General features: G+C 64.7%; 1 protein-coding gene across 1 annotated transcript in view; it reads left to right on the forward strand.

Moving 5' to 3' along the window:
• PTPN23 (protein tyrosine phosphatase non-receptor type 23) overlaps window positions 1-19211 on the forward strand; it is a 31086-nt gene that overhangs the window by 6377 nt on the left and 5498 nt on the right. The window contains exons 2-20 of the mRNA XM_044419548.1: window positions 2352-2426; window positions 3297-3424; window positions 4243-4319; window positions 4975-5024; window positions 6262-6393; window positions 7090-7170; window positions 7351-7482; window positions 8333-8380; window positions 9674-9730; window positions 10656-10714; window positions 12109-12188; window positions 12955-13069; window positions 13372-13437; window positions 13984-14129; window positions 14637-14969; window positions 16000-16154; window positions 16424-16575; window positions 17268-17451; window positions 18061-19050. Of these exons, the coding sequence (XP_044275483.1) occupies window positions 2352-2426; window positions 3297-3424; window positions 4243-4319; window positions 4975-5024; window positions 6262-6393; window positions 7090-7170; window positions 7351-7482; window positions 8333-8380; window positions 9674-9730; window positions 10656-10714; window positions 12109-12188; window positions 12955-13069; window positions 13372-13437; window positions 13984-14129; window positions 14637-14969; window positions 16000-16154; window positions 16424-16575; window positions 17268-17451; window positions 18061-19050 (3060 nt within the window). The remainder of the gene's footprint in view (window positions 1-2351; window positions 2427-3296; window positions 3425-4242; window positions 4320-4974; window positions 5025-6261; window positions 6394-7089; window positions 7171-7350; window positions 7483-8332; window positions 8381-9673; window positions 9731-10655; window positions 10715-12108; window positions 12189-12954; window positions 13070-13371; window positions 13438-13983; window positions 14130-14636; window positions 14970-15999; window positions 16155-16423; window positions 16576-17267; window positions 17452-18060; window positions 19051-19211) is intronic.

The following is a 19211-nucleotide window of genomic DNA, read 5'->3' on the forward strand; positions in this document are numbered from 1 at the left end:
TAATAATAATAATAATAATAATAATAATAATAATAATAATAATAATATCAGCGTAATTTGGTGGTGCCTCACCAGCCTGGGTGTGGGGACATGGAAGCCCTTGCAGCGTCTGCGGCGTGTGGACCGGGGAATCCCGTTTCGTTCCAGCTCTGGCCATGAAGTCCCTTGGGTGGGCACCCGTCCTTGGCAGGCCACCCTGCCTCACAGGACTGCTGCACGAGAGGCCGTGGGGGCTGCTTGTGAGAGCAGGCGCTTGGGCCTGGGCCGGCGGGTCAGGTTCCTTTGGCTGCCTGTCCTTGCCCCGCCGGCCTTGCCCTGGATGTGGGTGAGCACCCCGGAACGCAAGCCGGGCAAGACTGAGATGCTGCCAGTCAGTGGTTCCTCCAGCTGGAATCTCGTGTGGTGACCATCTCATATACATTTACGTTTATATCTATAAAAGGGAGGATTTTTAAAAGTCGCGGGGGGTCTTAACAAAATCCTAGTAGCCGGTTCAAGGTGCTTCAGCACCAACGCAAATTGGCAAGGGGATGTTTCACCCCAAGGGGTGGCTAATATTTACTGTGCTTTGGGGTTTCCAAAAACTGCCTTTGGGGTGGTCTTCAGGGCTCACGAGATGCTGCTGCTGATGCAATTTCCGGTGCCGCTGCCCCGGTGAGAAGCCCTTACAGCCCAGCCCTGCGTCTGCCCGCAGTCTTCCTCCCACCCTTAAGTGCGTCGTCTTGCATTACTGGCTGCCTGGACAGTTCATTGTGAATAACCTTCCTCTGGCAACCTCTCGGCACACATTTCCCTTCACTGCATCCAAGCAGGGAGCTTCAGCCTTGATTTTCCCTTGTGTGAAAAGGGCGCAAGGGCGGCTTATGTTTGCTCGGCGCTCATTGGGAGAAAGTTCATTGCAGCTGGAATTTGCTCCGTGAATGTTCTGCAGCTTTTCTGAAATGCGGGTTGGTGTGTCCTTTCCCAGCACGAGGGCGGCCGTTAGCGAAGGAATCCGGTCATGCTGGCCCGAGCTGTTTGCCTCTGCCATTCGGGGCGTGTTCCCTGCCAAGCTGCGGAAGTTGGTAAACGGCGGCAGGCCGGCCTTGGAAAAAGGCTTGGCTCACAGTGACTCTCCCCCATCAGGTGCCCTGGAGAGGAGAGAGCTGGGGAAACGGCCTGCTGGATCCACAGACTGGAGGACAGGAGGCTGTGCGGGAAACAGCCCGGAAAGGGGGCGTGTTTTTACGGCCTGTCTTGCCTCTGATCCTTTCACGGATCCTCGTTTGGGAACTTGTCCAGTTCCACTGCTCCCTCGCTGTGAGACTGTACACGGCATGTTGGCCTTTGGACCTGGCTGCTACTTTCCGGGGCGCCAGCAGGGCCACCTCAGGATGGCCGGCCTCTCATTAGCTGCCTCAGGTGACCTGGTTGGCCATTTGACGCCGAGCTGGGCACGGGGTGCGTGGCGGTGGAGCCGCATGTGGGTGGGGGACGGCTGCCATTTGTTCCCGTTTCTAGAAATGTGGGGACGGGGTGCACCCCACTCCGAAGCGCAGGACGACTTAGCCAGGGGCCTCTGTCGCACTCTGTGTGTTAGCCAGGGGCCTTCGTCAGTCGCGTGGCCAGCCGGGGCCCAGGCCTGCAGTGCACGGCGCTTCCCGTCAGTACGTTCAGAAACGCCCCCTTTGCTCCTGCTCCCGAAGGCCAGGGCTTCAGCAGCCGACTGAGGCTGGAAGGCAGACGCGTCCAGGTTGAAATTAGGCTGTGGGGCCGTCTGGCCGCAGGTCAGTTGCCCCCGTGCTGCTTCTCATCCAGGAACTGACAGTCCCCCGCCAGCCGGGGCCGGATGGCCACCTGCTGTCGCCATGGGGGTGGGTGGTGCGGATTCTCGGATGGGCTGATGGGGGGAGAGAGGGAGACCTGGAGCCGGATTTTCTGCTGTGTAGGGAGATGCCGTAATGTCAGGTGGGGCTGAGCGTTCTTGAAACGGGCTCTGTGCAAATGCCGTTTGTGCAATGAAATCTTTCATTCCCCCCTTGGGGATGCAGCTTGGATTTAAAATGGCGAGCATCGCTACACGAAACCTGGTAGAGTAGAGCAGTTTTCTCAGGCTAATAATGTGGGGGAGGGGGACACAAACGTTGCTGGTCTGCAGAGTTCAGCCACCGCACAGGTGTCCCCATGCATCTATGTGGTGTGCTCACATGCATGCATGCGCTCAGCCTGGTCGGATGGAGGCAGTTCTGGATCGCCTTCCTCTGTCCCCCCCAAAATCAGGCCCTTGGCAGCTTGAATGTTGCAGCCTGACCTCTTCTCGTGCCTGCAAGAGCTGCTATGAACTGTAATGTTTCCTCTTTTCCTCTTTCCAGTTTGTTCTGAAAAACTATGGTGAAAATCCGGAGAACTATAATGAGGAGCTGAAGAAGCTTGAGCAGCTCAGACAGGTGAGAGTGCCTGCAGTTGTTGTAAGAAGGGCGACGCAGCATTACCTGGAGTGGTGAGCTATGCCGGCCGTGTGAGGGAGGGGAGGCAGGCTTGTGGGGAGGCTGAAATAGTTTCTGAGCTGCTGCAGGAGGGAGCCCGGTTTGGGAATCTGGGCTCGGCCCGTTCGGTCTGAAGGCACTGATCGCCGCGATTGCCGGGCCCTGTCCGTGAAGCCCACGTTCAGCACAGTCACGGCGCTTTTGCCAGGGTGCAGTGGCGTAGTGGAACCGGGGCGCCCTGGGATGCAGCAACAAGACTTCCTGATTTGCAGGGTTGCTGACCTCATTTGCCACCCTGCTCACAATTCCCTGCGCTTTCTGAGCTCAGCTGCATTTCTCACCAGAGAAAGGAGGCTCCCAACAACCATATATTCTTCCTGATTGTAACGCTAACTATTTTGGGGTGGCTTGGTTTCAAAGGGGCAGGCGGAATGCATGTGCTTTGCCAAGAGCAGCTCCTAGAACGGCCTCTGGTGTGAATCTGTGCAGCTGCCTGCATTTTATTTGAGCTCCTCTTGGAGGTGTGACTGAGCGGGATGTCACTCTGACTGTGAGCATGCCAGAATCTACCCCCGCGGGGCCCCACGGACGTTCTCGGGCTCCTTCCCCTGTGCTGGAAGGCGATATTTTGGCGATACTGCGCAAAATGCCCCGCTTCCCAAAGAGGGCCTGTGCTGCTGCTCAGATCGCTGTGTGGCGTGTGCTCGCGGGGGGTCCCGTTCTGAGGCGTCAGCCAAGCGCTGCACCGTGCGGGCGGTAAAGGCCCCGAAGCCCCCAGGGGGCGCCCCCCCCCACGGCCTCTCTCTGACCCGTTTCCCTTCCCTCGCGCAGAGTGCCGTGAACGTGCCCCGGGACTTTGAAGGGTGCAGCATCTTGCGCAAGTACTTTGGCCAACTCCACTACCTGCAGAGCCGCATCCCGATGGGGGCCGAGCACGAGGCCGCCGTCCCCGTCACCTGGTAAGAGGGCTGCGGTGGGGGGGGCGGGCAGAGGGGAAAGGGGCCGCCTGTCCCTCTCCCCGAAGCCCGCCTGGCTGGGTCGAGCACGGAAGAGGTTTTCCCAGCCTCGATCAGAAGCACTCTCTTTCTGCGACATTTCATCTTGAAGGGGAAAGAAAGGCGACAGGGAGAGCAGAGCAGAGCAGAGCAGAGGCGGCCGAGAGCTAAGTAACAGAAGCTTCGGGACAGCCTCCCTGTTCCGATCCACAGAGCGGTTTGGGGGGGAAGGGATGGCCGTCGTTCTGAGCGGGATGGTGTGAACTGGTGTCCTGCAGCAGCCGGGAGTTGCTCCCAGGGCCCTTCATGGTCCTTCCTGTGATTCTGTGGCTGCTGATGGATGGGGAAGAGGCGGCCCTTCAGGGGCTGGGCGTGCGAGGCGGCAGGGCAGGGCCGGGTGTAAACGGGAGGCCCCTGTGCTGAGCATAGAGGCGGCAGGTTTGCGCACGGACCGGTAAGCCAGAGCGGGTGTGAGAAGTGTGAGGGCGGAGCTGTGGGGCCTGCGTCGAACAGAACAGTAGGTGATAATGGATGTGCCCCCTGTTCCACGGGCTGTGCAGGCGTGGTGCTTGTGCCCCTGCGGCGTCCACACCCAGAAAACGTGGCTCCGTGCCTCGATTTCACCTGTGTAGTTCCCAGCTCCAGGCACTAAGACCAGAGGCGCTTGAATGAGCTGAGCAGGTCCCCGGAGGGGGAACTGACTCAGCGCTGCGCCAGAGGCCGCTTTCTGGGAGGGGAACCCTGTGCCTGGTCAGCTGCCAGACGGCCCCCTCTGTTCGCAGGACGGAGATCTTCTCCGGCAAGGCTGTGACTCACGAGGACATCAAGTACGAGCAGGCCTGCATCCTCTACAACCTCGGTAAGAGCCCTTCGGCCCCCTGGGCTCGGACCGCCGGTGCTTTTCGGGGGGGAGGCGGCTCAGAGGAGAGTGTCGCGGCTGCGTTGGCCAGCGTGCCGTCCGCACGTAAATGAGGCGAGACGGGGCCGGGGCACGCTCGGCCGGGGCAGGCAGCTTGTTTCGGCCGGCGGACCCCATCAGCTGGCTGGTGGGAGTCATGGGCCCAAACGGCGGGAGGGCCCTCAGTGCCCCCCCCACTCTGAATGGAGCAGTCTCCCGCGAGCGCAAGGGGGCTGCAGCCCGGACCTCACCGTGAGCTGGCCTCACATCCTCCTTGCTGAAGCCCCCCACCTCCCCCAGATAGCTGGGAAGTCTGCTGATCTGGATGGAAGTTGAGGTCTGACTGGATGGGATCCCGCTCTGACTGAAGAGCCAGGCCGCATTCTGGGGATCCTGCCAGGCTCGGCGCTGTCCGTGGAGGCATCAGCCGCGGTTGGTGCAGCGCCTACCCAGAGAAAGCAAGCCTGCCCCCAGTCCTATAGGGCTTGGTTCGATAACTGCCACGGAACTGCCCCCGAAACGGACATAAATAGACCAACGGATGCAGAGGGAGATGGCCGCAAGCCCCGTACCTGCACGTGTGAATGGTAACCCGGGTGTCCTTCCGCCCCTGCAGGTGCCTTGCATTCCATGCTCGGGGCGATGGACAAGCGGGTGTCCGAGGAGGTGAGCTCTGCCACTTTCGTTGGGTGGACGGCACTCGGGCGCAGGGACCGGGCCGCAGCATCTGCGCCCCACGTGGCCCCCGGGCAGCTCTAGGCGGGCGCTCCGAGATTCCCCAGAAGGCCCTGGCCCTGCTCTGCCCCTCCCACTAGCCCTGTTTGCGTGGCGTCCGGCTTTTGCGCAGCCTTCTGGCGTGGCAGCCTGAGCTTTCAGCCAAAATTGGCCAGCATTCTTTGGGCCCGGGGCCTTGCCTCGCTCGGAGACGCCTCCACCGTGCGTTGCCCCCAAAAGCTGGCCCTCAGACCCTGCAGCTGTGTGCTAACGGCCCCTCGAAGCCGTAATTTTGGGGGGGGTATTTTATGGGGCGTTGCTTGGGAAAGGTCCTGCAGATTCGCTCTGCTCCCCACGACTGGCTGCCAGAACGGTCGAGGATCTTGCTGCAGGTGGGAGGAGGGAATAGACGGGGCAGGAGGCCTCTGGCCACGCAGAGGGTGGTGTCTGGGCAGCTGCCTCCTGGGACACAGCGCAAGGCAGGCGGGAGGATGAGCTCCGGTGTCCGAAGGCCTGCAGTCGCTCGCTGCTGCTTCATTCCTGGAGGCCCACAAACGGAGCGAGGGATCGCCGTTCGACCCTGGGTCCCCGTGGGGTGTTCCTGACCAGCCCTCCCTTCCCAGGATCAGTTGTTCTGTAGTCGGAGGCTGCGTGACCTGGGTTTGCTCAGCCAGCGAAGGTAGCCGCCCTCCTCTCCCTCGGGGCCTGGAGCCCCAGGCAGGCAGCAGGAGGCGGCAGCGCTGGGCTGCGTCCAGCGGGTTCTGCATCTCATGCACTTCCTTGGGGAGGGCGTCCTGTTGCCCCAGAAGCCTTGCTTCCCGGGCCTGGAGCCACGACCCGGCCCTGCGGTGCGGCCCAACACGCCCTTGCCCAGCTCCGTTCCATTTCTCTCAGCCACACATTCTCCGGGGGCTTGCTGGCTTTTGCGCAACTTTCTCTCCCTTCCTTCCAAAAGCCTGGAGCAGCTCTTGTGTAGTTGAAAGCGTCCGTGATGCATTCCCGCCCTGCTCCATTGGATGACAGCCATTCCCTCCACCGGGATGTGGCCGCGGGAGCTCCCCAAAGTGGAATTTGGCGCTCAGGCCCTCTCGCGTGACTCAGGCGGGGCTGCTCCTGACCTCCCCGAGGGGTCCTCCAGCAGCGCTTGCCGGAAAGGCCACTTCCCTCTGCCCCCTCTCTCATCTCGCAGGGCATGAAAGTCTCCTGCACCCATTTCCAGTGCGCGGCAGGTGCCTTCACCTACCTGCGGGACCACTTCCCTCATTCCTACAGCGTCGACATGAGCCACCAGATCCTTAACCTGAACATCAACCTCATGCTGGTAAGCCGGGCTGGGCAGCGTCTGCGGAGCAGCCCCTTGTGTGGAAGGGAATACCGGACTGGGCAGAGTTGCCCCAGAAAGCTGCCGCTGGCCTCGGTTCTGGGCTAAATAAGCAAAGAGCTGGGCTTTCTGTGCTCGCCCCAGCAGCAAACTGTGTGTGTCTGGAAGTCAGACGCACAGGTGTGGCAGTCCCTTTTGTCTGTTGGGGGAATGGAAGGCCACAGGCGCCCAGCTCATGCGGGGATCCAGCGGCAGAAGGACAGAGTCGCTGTCCTACGCCTTGCCTTCTTGGAGCGTCTCGTGCCACTTCTTGTGCCACTTCTGAAGCTGGTTTCTTCTGCCCCAGTGAAAGCCACCAAGAGTCTTGTGGCACCCTCAAGGGGGACAGATTTCTGATGGCGTTAGCTGGTATTCATGCCTTCTAGCAGGATGGCTGCAGGCCACCCCCTGGCTCCGAGGAAGCACCCCTCTGGATCAGCAGCAGCTGGAGCTGGGCCCTAGCCTGCCTGTCCTGCTCGCGGCCTTCCCAGAGCGCCTGGCCAGCCAGGGGAGGCTGGACCGGGGCTGGCTAGGCCCCTGGACCGCCTGGAGCTGGGCAATTCTGCCCTCACGCTTCTGGGGACAAGGGCACAGACCTCTGAGGGGCCCCAGCACTAGCCGCGCTCATGTTGCTTTTCTTCCTCCTCCGCCTCGAAGGGCCAAGCCCAGGAGTGCCTCTTGGAGAAGTCGATGCTGGACAACCGGAAGAGCTTCCTTGTGGCCCGGATCAGTGCTCAGGTGAGCCGCTTGGGGGCCTTACACCGGGAGGGTGGGAGCTCTCCCCCAAAGCAGGTAAATGAGCAGACGAGAGTCCCGTTGCTTCCGCCGTCAGCGTAGCCCAAAAGTCTCCTTCTGCGGACTTCTCCATTGCCAGCACTCACGTGGCCGTCCTTGTCTCCCTCCTGTCTCCCTGCCAAGGTGGTGGATTACTATAAGGAAGCGTGTCGCGCCCTGGAGAACTCCGAAACGGCCTCCCTGCTGGGGAAGATCCAGAAGGACTGGAAGAAGCTGGCGCAGATGAAGATCTACTATTTTGCTGCGGTGGCACATGTGCGTGGCACGGATGGGAGGCCTCGGCCCGGAACCCCTGGCCCGGCCCGGAACCTTTGGGCTGGGGACCCATTGGCTGCATTAGCTCCATAGCCGCCCGGACGGGCAGCTTAGCGCTCCACGGGGCTCTGGGGCCCTCCACTTACTTTCTTAGACTCCAACACCTGTGGGGCATAAAGAAGCCTCCAGCTCCACATTCCTCCGTCCTGAGCCGGCTGGAGCCAGGGGTCAGACTAGATGGCCCAGGAGTCCCCTTCCGTTTCTGTGTCCTGCTTTTTCGGAGTATGTTGCTTCCAACCCCTGAATACACGGTGTCTTTCTTCTTCTATATCTATCCTGTTTATTTCCTGAAAGGAAGCTGGGTGTCTTCCTCCTCCTCCTCCTCCTCCTCTCTATTTCATCTTCACAACAGCCCTGTGAGGCAGGGCTAGGCTCAGAGTCACCACCTGGCCCAGAGCGCTTCATGGCTGGCTTGGGGCGAGAGCAGGGGTCCCCCAGTCCCCGTGCAGCCCTCCGACCCCCCGTGCCACTCCGGGGGCGCCAGCAGCTTCCTCAGCGCCTTAGCCTCTTGCAGTGCAAAGAACGTGGGCGCCGCCTCGAGGTGGGGCTTCCATGGCCTTCCTCCCTCCCTCCCTGGTGCCCACCAGGCCTCACCTTTCATGCCACGCAGCCTGCAAAGGCCGCGTGGCCTGAGCGATCCGCCCCGCAGCTGCCCAAGTCCCCATCGTCTCCCGGAGAGCCGCGATCCGGCTCTGAGCGGCAGGGTGGAGGGCTGCGAGCACGCGCTCCGGCCTGCGCTGGGCTCTCGCCTGGCGGCTTCAGCGGCGGCTTCTCCCTTCCTCTCCTGCAGCTGCACATGGGGAAGCAGGTGGAGGAGCAGCAGAAGTACGGGGAGCGGGTAAGTGGCGCCGGCCGGCCGGAGTGCTGCTGGGGAGGGCAGGCCGCCCGCCTGGAGAGGGGCGCCTTCCGGCCGCGGGGGGGGGGGGGGTCCGGAGGCCCCGCCAGCTGCTGTGGAAACGCATGCCGCGTGGCCAGGGGCGCCCTGAGGACGTGGGATTCGCCCGGGCCAGTGCGAGCGTGGCCCGCCGTTGTGCAGTGGCGTGGCTGCCGTTCGTGCGCCAGGCGCCTCCCCCTCTGAAGCAAACTGCCTTCTGCACCAGAGGCCACCCGGCTCCCATGACCCTTGGCCCCGTGGCCAAGGGTGAGGACTGATGGGAGTCGTAGTCCGGCAGCATCTGGAGCGTGGCACTCTCCTCATCCTTCCGGGCCTGCTTGGGATGAAGGCGCTCTGAGCGGGTTTTGGAGGGGTAGGGGAAAGCGGGGAACCGACGGGAGATGGAGGATTTGCGGAGGTTGCGTTCCGTGCGAGGCTGGCTTCAGTTTTCGGGAGGGTGTGGGATCAGGGTCCGCCGCCTTCTCCTCCCTCCCCACCAGTTCTGTGGGCACACGTCCTGGTCTTCCAGTCCCGAGGACGGCAGGGCTGGGGAGGGGGGGAGGACCGTGTCGCATTAAAAACAGAGCACGTTTTTTAGCGAGCCCCGATCGGTTGCTGACGGTGTGAAGCGAGGGGGGGTCCAGTCCAGGAATGGGGCTGGGGAGGAGCGGGAAGGAGGAGGCGGCCGTGTCCCGGTCCAACCCATAAGAGCTGCGGGGCCTGCGCTGCTGGTTCGCCCTTCAACTGGCGGTGTGACCTACCTGTGCTCGAGCTGCAGCCAGGTGGGGTGGGCGGCTGTGGGGGAACTCCAGCTGTGGAACATGGGTGGACCCACCTGGGCTGCCGCTGCTCCTCCTGCTGCCCCGCTCTTTTGCGGAGGTCCTTTTCCGTGCCCGTGTTTGGGGGGCCGTGGCTGGGGGCTGGAGGGCCGATGTGAGCCACGCAGGTGGAGGGGAGCAGCCACGGGGAGGGCTGGGAAGCCGCTCGAGGTTGCCCGGCGCGTTCTGCGGCAGGTCCCTGGGAGCCAGGAGGCTGAGCGCTGGGGGAACTGCAGAGGTGAGGGAGTCCAGCCCCTCTTCGGCACAGGCTCTGCACCACAAGGGGCGGCTGGAACGTCCCCGGCAGATCCCTCCCAGCACACGCAAACGAAGCTTTGTACCCCGAGCCTGGGAAGCGACTGTTGCCCAGCCCGATCCTCTTGCGTTCAGCGCCAGGTGGAGCAAGGCGCTCGGTTCACGGAATCCTCTCTCTTGGCAGGTGATCTACTTCCAGAGTGCCCTCGACAAGCTCAACGAAGCCATCAAGCTGGCCAAGGTACAGCTTCTCTTCCCTTTTTAATTCTTAGTGGCTTTGGAGCTCTCTGCTACCTGGCCCCGTCCAGTTACACAAATTCCCGGCCGGCCTGGCCATCGGAGCATGGCGTTCTGTAGTTTGAACAAAAGAGATCTTGATTTCTGTGGCCGCACAATCCAGATTCTGCAGTTTAGAGAAGTTGTGCCAAGAGAACGGATTTGCATGAATAAGTTTGGGCCACCTGCGTGGCTAAACTGACTCCAAATCCCGAAGCTGCTCTGTGTGCCACAAAAACGAGGGAAACGCTTCGCCTCTCTACTTATAAACAATTGCGTGGAGCAACTTTCATATCCAGACAGACCTCATACTGGGAACAAAATTGGGGTGTGTGAAGAGACTCCTTCCAACTAAAGATGGAGTGCACGTTGCCCCGTCTGAACTCGCGGAGCCTTGAGTGGTACGAAGCCACCCACTTGAACTTGCAGGTCTGTTCTTGGCCTCAGAAATAGCTGCTTTGAGTTTGAGTCATGGGAATCGGAGAGAAGACAGACACAAAGAGAGCACCTGGCCCATAGACAGTGATCGAAGAAAATGCTTTTCTCCACCGTGTGCTCCTCCAGGAGCTGGTGTTCTGAGGCGTTCCGGAGCGTCTGTCCCTGGGTAGCCTTGGCCTTCAGGATCTCTTGCCCCTGTTGCGTCCGTCCAAGTTGACGGCTGTGGCAGAACAATGCGCTGCATGAAGATGTGCATCCTTTCCCCCTTGCATCTCCTGCAGCTCTCGGTGGTTCACCGCATTCTGCTCTCTGTGTATGAGGAAGAAGTACGTCCCCGTGTGCTCCTGAGGCCCCTTTGGGCCCTGCGGCCCCTGTCCACCCCCTCCCATCTGCCCTCTCCACGAAGCGTCGCTCATTGGGAGGTGTGATTAAAAGCAGCTTTCTTCTTTCAGGGTCAGCCCGAAACCGTGCAGGAAGCTCTGCGGTTCACCATGGACGTCATCGGAGGAAAGTGAGTCAGTCTGCGATTGGTCTTCCAGGGAGGGGCCGCTTGTATCTTCTTCCCACCATCTCCTCGCGAATGGCACTTTTGCTCCGGAAGAACCTGTGTAGTTTGTTCCAGACCCTCCCCCCCCCACACACTCCTCTGTGACTGGTTCCTTACAAAACCTGAGTACAGAATTCCCATCCATTAGATGCCGGAGCACTTTCCATGTATTTTCATGGCTGGGTGATTCTCTGGGACCATAAGGACTAGAAACCAGAGTCATGCTACATCAGGGCAGCAGCCTATCTGTTCATCACTCTGGGAGAGCCTCCAGGTGTGGCTGCAGTAGCACCTCCCTCTCACGCCCGCCGGCCGCGCGGCCTGCACTTCTGGACGGCCTCTAAAGCCATCCTGGCTTGCAGCTCAGCCTCAGCCTCATTTTAACAAGCCCCTTACCTGGTTTCCCAAGCCACACCCCAAGTGGTGCATTCAAGGCAGGTTTGTGGGCCTTAGTAGTCGCTGGGGGCTCGCAGGGGGAGGGGGGCCGGCCAGACTTTCTCCCCCCCGACTGGCTGTGCAGACTCGCTCCCGGGTTCCCTCCTGCTTTGTTAGGAGCCCAGCCCCATTGGCCAGCCCAGCTGCTGCTCTTGCTCCTCCTGGGGTCGGGGGTCCCCAGCCTGGCTCTGTGACAGCGGCAGGCAGTGGTGACCCGGGGCGGCGGCCTGCTGGCGTCGTGCTCCCGCTCTGAGCGGAAGCGTGCTCTCCAGGCCCCACGGCTCAGATTGACCTATTTGTTTATTTAGAACTTTTCTAGACGGTCCCTTACCAAAGTCAGTTGAACAGTTCAACAATGTGAAATAAAACGCAGCGTCCTAAAAAAATTCAACTGACTATAAAACCCCAGTTGGAACTATCAGATCTTAAAACATTGGGAAAATAAAAAGGTTTTAGCCTGGCGCCGAAAAGAATAAAGTGACGGCACCAGGCAAACCTCTCCAGGGAGCGAATTCCACCATTGGGGTGCCACCACAGAGAAGGCCCTTCCCCAGGTAGCCACCCTCCTAAACTCCTTCCGGGAAGGGCCTCTGTCCCAGATCCTAAGGGGTGGGTGGGCACGTATGGCAGGAGACGCCCCTTCAGGTACCCAGGCCCTGAGCTACGCAGGGCTTCCTAGATCATCACCCGCACCTTAAATTGGGCCCGGACATGAACTGGAGGGCTGTGTAGGTGGAAGAGGACCGGCGTGCATGCTCATACCTGCCGGTCCCTGTGAACACCCCGGCGGCTCTCCTCTGGACCAGCGGAAGTGTCCAGGCCGTCTCCAAGGGCAGCCCCCGCAGAGCGCGTCGCAGTAGCTGTGCGCCTCCTTGCCGCCTCTTCCTCAGGCGAGGCCTGTGTGCTTGTGCGCCCACTTTTAGGTACGCCTCTGCCAAGAAGGACAATGACTTCATCTACCATGAAGCCGTACCTGCCCTGGATACCGTGCAGTCTGTTAAAGGTACTGTGTGCAGCCCCCCCCCCCACTGCCCGATCCTGCCCCCGCCAGCTTTCCTCCGCTGCGCACCTCAGGGCGGCTGGCGGGCATCGTGAAAGGGCCACCTCGGCCCAGGGGCTCCCCTAAGACTGGCCCCCCGGGCAGGGTGACGTTCACTCTCAGCCGGAGGGCATTCCCGCTTCGCTCAGGGAGAGCGGCCGTTGGCGGGCATCGTGCGGCAGCCGCAGAAATCTGTGCGCGGCGTTGGACGGGATGTGACTTGAAAGCGCGCGTTTCCCCTGGGGGCCCCCACGCCACCCCGTGGCACGTCCTGGTGTCCCGTTGGGCAGGGAGGGAGCAGGGGGCTCTGTGCAGGCGGCATCTAGGCCAGTGGTGCCTCGCACTGGGACTCGGGCGCAACGAGTGGCGCATCAGTGGTGCCATGAATACTGGATAACGTCGGGAGGCCTGGGATGAGGAAAGCCGAAGTCCCACGTTGAAACCGAGCTCCTGGCTGCGTCTCTGCCTCCGCAGGGCGTCCCCGTGTTTCCGCCCGGCCTCCGCAGACGCTGCCCACGCAGTTGGACTGCACCTCCCATCATGCACACCTGTAGGCTGTGGCCCCGTCCTGTCCCTTCCTCTTGGCAGCCTGCAGGGCTCGGGCCCTCGCCGGAGCGCCTCAGCTGTCCCGTCACCCGGGGTCCCCGCTGCCTCCTGGGAAGCCCCCCCGGGGGCTCGCGGGATGCCTGGCGGCAGCTGACGCTGTCCCGCCGTCTCGTCCTCTCCCCAGGGGCGCCGCTGGTGAAGGCCCTTCCCGTGAACCCCACGGACCCCGCTGTGACGGGCCCCGACATCTTCGCCAAGCTGGTGCCGATGGCGGCCCACGAGGCGTCATCCCTGTACAGGTGAGCGGCCCCCGCTCGTGCGTCCCGGGAAGCGCTCTGGCGGCAGGAGAGTCCGGGCTCTCCTGGAGCCGTCCGGGAGCAGTGATGGAGAGGAAGGCTCCCCAGAAGGCCTGTGCCTGCAGCGCTGGGGGGGGGGGGAGCCCCGCGAGGCACAGAAGCCGGGCCCGGCGGGTGTGAGCCGGGCCGGTCCCCGATGCAGCGGTGCTGAGGAAGCCCTGCAGCTGGGGCCGCAGCCGCCTCTCACCTGGGGCGCCTCTCCCCACGCGCCCTGGCACTGACCACCCTTCCTCTCTGCTCCTCAGCGAAGAGAAGGCCAAGCTGCTGCGGGAGGTCATGGCCAAGATCGAGGCCAAGAACGAAGTGCTGGAGTACGTGTGTCTGTGAGGCAGCTCGGGGGCGGGGGGGAAAGAGGAAAGGGGGCGTCCCTCCTCCCTCAGGCGCAGCGTCCCGGGTGGGCCCAGTCTCTAGCGTGGCCTTCGCCAGCCTGGCGCCCCTGGGAGGCTGGCGGGGCCACGTGAGGGTTGCTCTCCCACCCTACCTGAGCCCGCGGGGTTGGGGAGGGCCGCCTGGACCGCTGCCCTCTGCGCGAGCGGTGCAGAGAAGGCCGCGTTGAGGGGCCGCGGCCTTTGTGAGCGCAGATCGTCGCGAAGGGGCCCGGCTTTCCTGCGGAGCCAGTTCAGCCGCTCGGGCCCCCGTGAGGGCGGGTGGGAAGTCGCAGTGCTCGCACGTGTCTGGCCGGCCGTTCGCGTGGGCGGCTGGCCAGAGGGGCGCTGGCAAAAGGGGGCCGTCCCGCTGAGAAGGCGTTCCTGGCATGCGCGCCACCGCCGAGGCTGTCCCGTGGCGCCTGGGGGCGCGGCGAGGCTCCCACGGGCGCTCTGCGGCCCCCCCTATCAGCCCCTTCTCTCTTCTCGCAGGCAGTTCATGGACTCCCTCCAGCTGGACCCCGAGACCATCGACAACCTGGACATGTACAACCACATCCCCCCCGTCCTGATGGAAAAATGCGCCGCGCTGAGCGTGCGCCCCGAGACGGTGAAGAACCTGGTGCAGTCCATGCAGGGTGAGCGGCCGGCCCCGGGGGCCCCGCCGGCCGAGTGGGACGGAGGCCGGGCATGCGCCGCGAAGGGGCAGCCGTGCCTGCCGGCCCCGGGAGCATGCACACGCTCTGTGTTGCTCCGCACACTGGGGACCGTCGCCAGAGAGCACCTCCGGCAGCGGAGCCGGCCTGAGCGTTGGGCACGGCCAGCCCCTTCCAGCGGCTGGCGATGGGAGCAGTCTCTGGAGAACTTTCGGGGTGCAAGAAGAGCCCCTGCCTCCCCCCTTCTGGCCAGGCTGGGGCCCTTTTCTGAGGGGGCCAAAATGGCGGTGCCAAGGGCCCCCACCCACTCAGCGCAGGGCTGACCTCTGCTTACGCCAGCTGGCTGGGCAGAGCGGCCAGGGGGCCCGCGGGAGCTGTGGCCGACGCGCCTGCTTGTGAGGCCAGCTCTGGCCCCGGCCAGGCAGGGGTGGGGGAGAGGCTTCCGCCTGGCCCCCCCTCACTCCGGACCGCTCTTCCCCCTCCTGCCAGTGCTGTCCGGCGTGTTCACCGACGTGGAGGCCTCCCTGAGGGAGATCAAGGAGCTTCTCGACGAGGACGAGGCCCAGGAGCAGAAGCTGCGGGAGGTGCTGAGCAAGCTGCCCCCGCCGCCGCAGGGCTCCCCGCCCCCCCACCTGCCCGCCTCCCCCGTGCTGGCCGAGGTGGCCAAGGAGTGGGCCAAGTACATGGAGGCGCACGAGAAGGCCAGCTTCACCAACACGGAGCTGCACAAGGCCATGAACCTGCACATCAGCAGCCTGAAGCTGCTCAGCGGCCCCCTGGAGCACGTCCGGGCCGCCTTGCCCGCGCCCAGCCTGACAGAGGGTGAGCCCCTTCCCCGGAACGGGCCCCACGCCTGGGACGCGCCCCGGGGGCCACGCTCCTGCACAGGCCTCCGGGCTGGGTCCTGCCCTGCAGGGGCGGCGTGGAGCCTCAGGCCCGCCGGCCTGGCCTGCACCCCCTTTCCCCGACCTCCGTGTGTGGTGGTTTCCCGGCCACTGTGCCCGAGGATGCGGGTCCCTCTCCAGGCGCTTAAGCCGCGGACAGGAGGAGGGCGAAGTGAAGCGAGGTGGGGATCTTGGGGGCTCCCCTTCCTGTCTTTTGCCTCTCCCTGTTTCCTTTGGTCTCACCCATGGCTGGAGTGCCCACCCTGAGAACTTCTCTGAACTTGATTCCGTCCTTAGCCTGATGGAACCCCCCCCCCACACACACACACGTGTGAGCTTTGAGAAGACCGTGATTCTGTCCGTGCTAAGGGGGTGGCGCTGGGGGAAGCTAGTGTGTGAGCGGGCGGAGAATGTGGCTTTGCAATACTTTCAACTCGCCTTTCCCCCAGCCCACAAGTTTCTAGTCCTTAGTCTTTTAAAATTTTATATCCTTGGGCAAGGTCTGGTGACATCTCCAAACCTACAGTGGCTAATTTCAAGGGCATCCGTGTTCCCCAGTTTTTTCCTGACTGGCAGAAGTAGAGTGAATTATTCATTATCATAAACATGGTAGAATAACTTAGGAAAGTAAATTCAGCTGGCCTGCAGAATGCAACTTGCCTTGGCACGGAATCTTCTTCTTACGGCTTAGCCCAGACACTTGGCCACAGTTGAAAATCTCCACCCTGTGAACGGCCCCGGCATGGAACCGGAGCCTCTCCGTGGGCGGGAGAGCCCGGGACGCGTGCTGGTGGGCTGTGCGTGGGCAGCCCGCGTGCTCTGCACGCAGCGTGTGCCAGCCAGCGGGTGCCGCTTCCGGACCCTCCCGAGCTCAGCCGTTCTCCCTGCACCCGGGAGTTCAGGAGGGGGCGAGGGCGGGAGGTTCGCGCCGCCCGCCGGGGTCTCACCCGCTGCCCCTCGCCCCGTAGAGGAGAAGCAGGTGCTGCAGAACCTGAAGCGGATCCTGGCCAAGGTGCAGGAGATGAAGGACCAGCGGGTGTCCCTGGAGCAGCAGCTGCGCGAGATGATCCAGAAGGACGACCTCACCACCTCGCTGGTCACGACGGACCGCTCCGAGATGAAGGTGCGCCGCCGCCGGCACACGGCCGCCCCGTGCGGAGGGCTCCCGTGCAGGCCGCGGGGGCCGCGCCGCGGCCGAGCTCCAAATCGGCGGCGAAAGGGGCTCGCCGCCGTGCCGCGCGCCCCAAGAGCCCCCTGGCCGGCCCTGCTCCCGGGTTGGTGCAGCAGGTCACCCGTGGGGGCTGTCCCTCCGCCCGTTGCCCCCTCCGGGCCCCCCGTCCCCCTCCGCCCCGGGTTCCCGGCTCAGCCCTGCCCTGCGCGCTCTCGCTCCAGAAACTCTTTGAGGAGCAGCTGAAGAAGTACGGCCAGATCCGGGTCTACCTGGAGCAGAACCTGGCCGCCCAGGAGAACGTCCTCAAGGCTCTGACGGAGGCCAACGTCAAGTACGCCGCCGTGCGGAAAGTCCTCGCCGAGGTGGAGCGCAAGTGAGCAGGGGCGCGGGGCCCATCGGGGGGCCGATCGGGGACCTGGCTGGGCTGCCGCTGCCCCACGCCCGACTCCAGGGGCAGGAGCCCTGTGCCCCTTCTCCAGCAGGCGTCCCCCCAGAGGAACAAGGGCGCCCCCTGGGCGAGACCCCACTGGCTGCCTCCCCTTGCCCTCGTGGGCCGCAACGGACCGTGGGGGGTCAGGCGGGGGGCTTTGTCGGAACCCGCCCACCCTCCTCTGCCCACGGGACCCCCGAGTGGCACGCGTGGCTTCGGGGGCGGACTCGGCGCCCTCTGAGGCATGGGGCCAGCGGGGGAACGCCGTGAGTCGCGGTCCGGCAGATCCGGCGTAGAAGCCACAGAATTCGATGCTGGAAGCCCATTCAGCAGCCAAGAGCAGCATCTTAAACAACTCGTATATGTACCATAACAGGTTAAATTAAATTGGGGCGGGGGGCTGCGGCGAGGGCAGGGCGCTGTCCCATGTCAAATAGGTGCCTCCCCCCAGCACCCGCCGAGGTGGGTGCCGATCGGGTCTCCTTTGGAGGCTGAGGGAGGGGGCCACCTGCCGGGCCCTCCCTCTGGACCTGAGGCTGCCTGGCTGGGGAAGGGGAGGAGGCCGTGCCGCACTTGAGTGGGGGGGGCCGCTCGAGCAAGCCCGCCCGTCCTGAGCCCCTCTCGCCGCCCCCAAGGTGGAACTCGACCCTGCAGACGCTGGTGGCCTCCTACGAGGCGTACGAGGACCTGATGAAGAAGTCGCAGGAGGGGAAGGACTTCTATGCCGACCTGGAGAGCAAAGTGGTCAAGCTGCTGGAGAAGGGCCGGGGGGCCTGCAAGGCGGCGGAGGCAGCCCGGCAGCAGAGCCTGGGGAAGGAGGTGGCCCGCGGGGGGGGCCCGGCAGCAGAGCCTGGAGAAGCAGGTGGCCCGCGGGGGGGCGGGGGGGCCCGGCAGCAGAGCCTGGAGAAGCAGGTGGCCCGCGGGGGGGCCGGGCCAGGCCGGGGGCACGGGATCCCGCCTGCTTTCGAGAGCGTCTTCCAAGCAGCTCCCACGAAAGTGCGGAAGTATGCTGCTGCCCCATGAGCAGGCCAAGTCGGGCAGCTCCGCCCCCCGGTGTCCTTCGGTCGGCCCCCACTGGCTGGGGATGCTGGGAACAGTAGTTCAACCCACCTGGAGGGTGCCGGGTTGGGAAAGGCTGGATCAAAGCATCGCGTGGATCGTGTCAAAAGATGGCACCGGGGCGCTCCGTCGCCACCCTGTCTCCCTCTGTGCCAGGACGCGAGGGCAGCCGCGCTGGTGGGGCCCGGCGTGTCCTGTGGGGAGCCGCAGGCCCCCCTGCCTCTGGCGGCCTCCTTCCCGCAGGCCCGATCGGCGGCGCCTGGGGCCGGGCCCCTCCGGCAGAGGGCAAGCGGGAGGCTGAGCTGCCCGTGCCCTGGCTGGCAGGCCGGCCGAGCTCACCGGCCTGCGCTGTCTCCCTGTTGCAGAGAGATGAAGAGGCGGCCTCCCCCCCGGCCCACCACCCCGAAGCCCGCCCTGCCGCCGAAGGCCCCGGAGCGCGAGCCGGCCGACCCGCCGCCGCTGGCCTCCCTCCCGCTGGCCGACCTGCCCGAGGAGCTGCGCAGCCTCCCGCCCGAGGTGCTGGCCGCCCACCTGGCGCAGCTGCCCCCTGAGGCCCTGGCCGCCCTCGGCGTGGACCCTGCCTCGGCCGGCCTGGGCCAGAGAGGGGTGGGGGCGGCAGGCCGGCCCGGCCAGGCGCCCCGGCTCCCCTTCGGCCCAGGCCCGCTCGCGGCTGCCGCACCGCTGCCCGGCCACTACCAGCCCACCGGCATCCCCACCTGCGTGGGGGCCGGCCCGTTCTCCACAGCCCCCGGCCCGGCCCCCGTTCCCTCCCACGCCATGCAGCCCTCCGCCCCGCAGACCCACCTGCCGCCAATGAGCCCCCCGCCCGCCACGCAGCTCTACCCTCCAGGTACCCTCCTCTGCGGCCCGGCCATGGCCCCCCTGCAGCCAGCCTACCCGGGGGCCCCGCCGCCCCCTCCACGGACCTCCCCACAGCACCTGCCGATGCCCCTCCCAGCCCCCGGGGGCAGCTACGGCCTGGGGCAGCCGACCCCCAGCAGCGGGGCCCTGCCGGCTCCCCAGCCCATGCCCCTCGGGGCCAGGCACCCCCCTGCGGCCCCCGGCCCCTTCGCGCCCGGCATGCCCCCCCACCCGGCCCAGGCCATCCGGCCGGCCAGCACCACCGTTGACAGCATCCGGGGCCCCATCCCCAGCTGTGCCGCCAGCAGGGGCGGGGCGGGCCCCCCTCTGCAATGGGCAGGGCTGCCTCCCCAGGGTGGCTTCGTGGGGGCCCAGGCGCCCGGGGCCCCCTTCCCCTATGCCCAGGCCAGCGGCCCCCCCTTCGTGCAGCGGGTCTTGGCGCCCTTCTCGGCGGCTCAGCCCCAGCAGAGCTTCCCCCCGCATGGGCACGTCCAGCCCGTCGGGCGGGGGCTGGACGCGCCACCCCCCCCAGAGGTCCCCCCCCCCCTCCCGCCCCCGCCCCCCCCCCTTCCAGCAGCCATTCCCCGCCCAGGCCCCAGGCCAGCCGGCCAGCCTGAACCAGGGGCCTGCGCAGCCCCCTCCCCAGCTGGGGCCCCCCC

The sequence above is a fragment of the Varanus komodoensis genome, unplaced genomic scaffold (assembly GCF_004798865.1).
Source record: "Varanus komodoensis strain SLA01 unplaced genomic scaffold, ASM479886v1 scaffold104, whole genome shotgun sequence".
Classification (NCBI taxonomy): domain Eukaryota; kingdom Metazoa; phylum Chordata; class Lepidosauria; order Squamata; family Varanidae; genus Varanus; species Varanus komodoensis.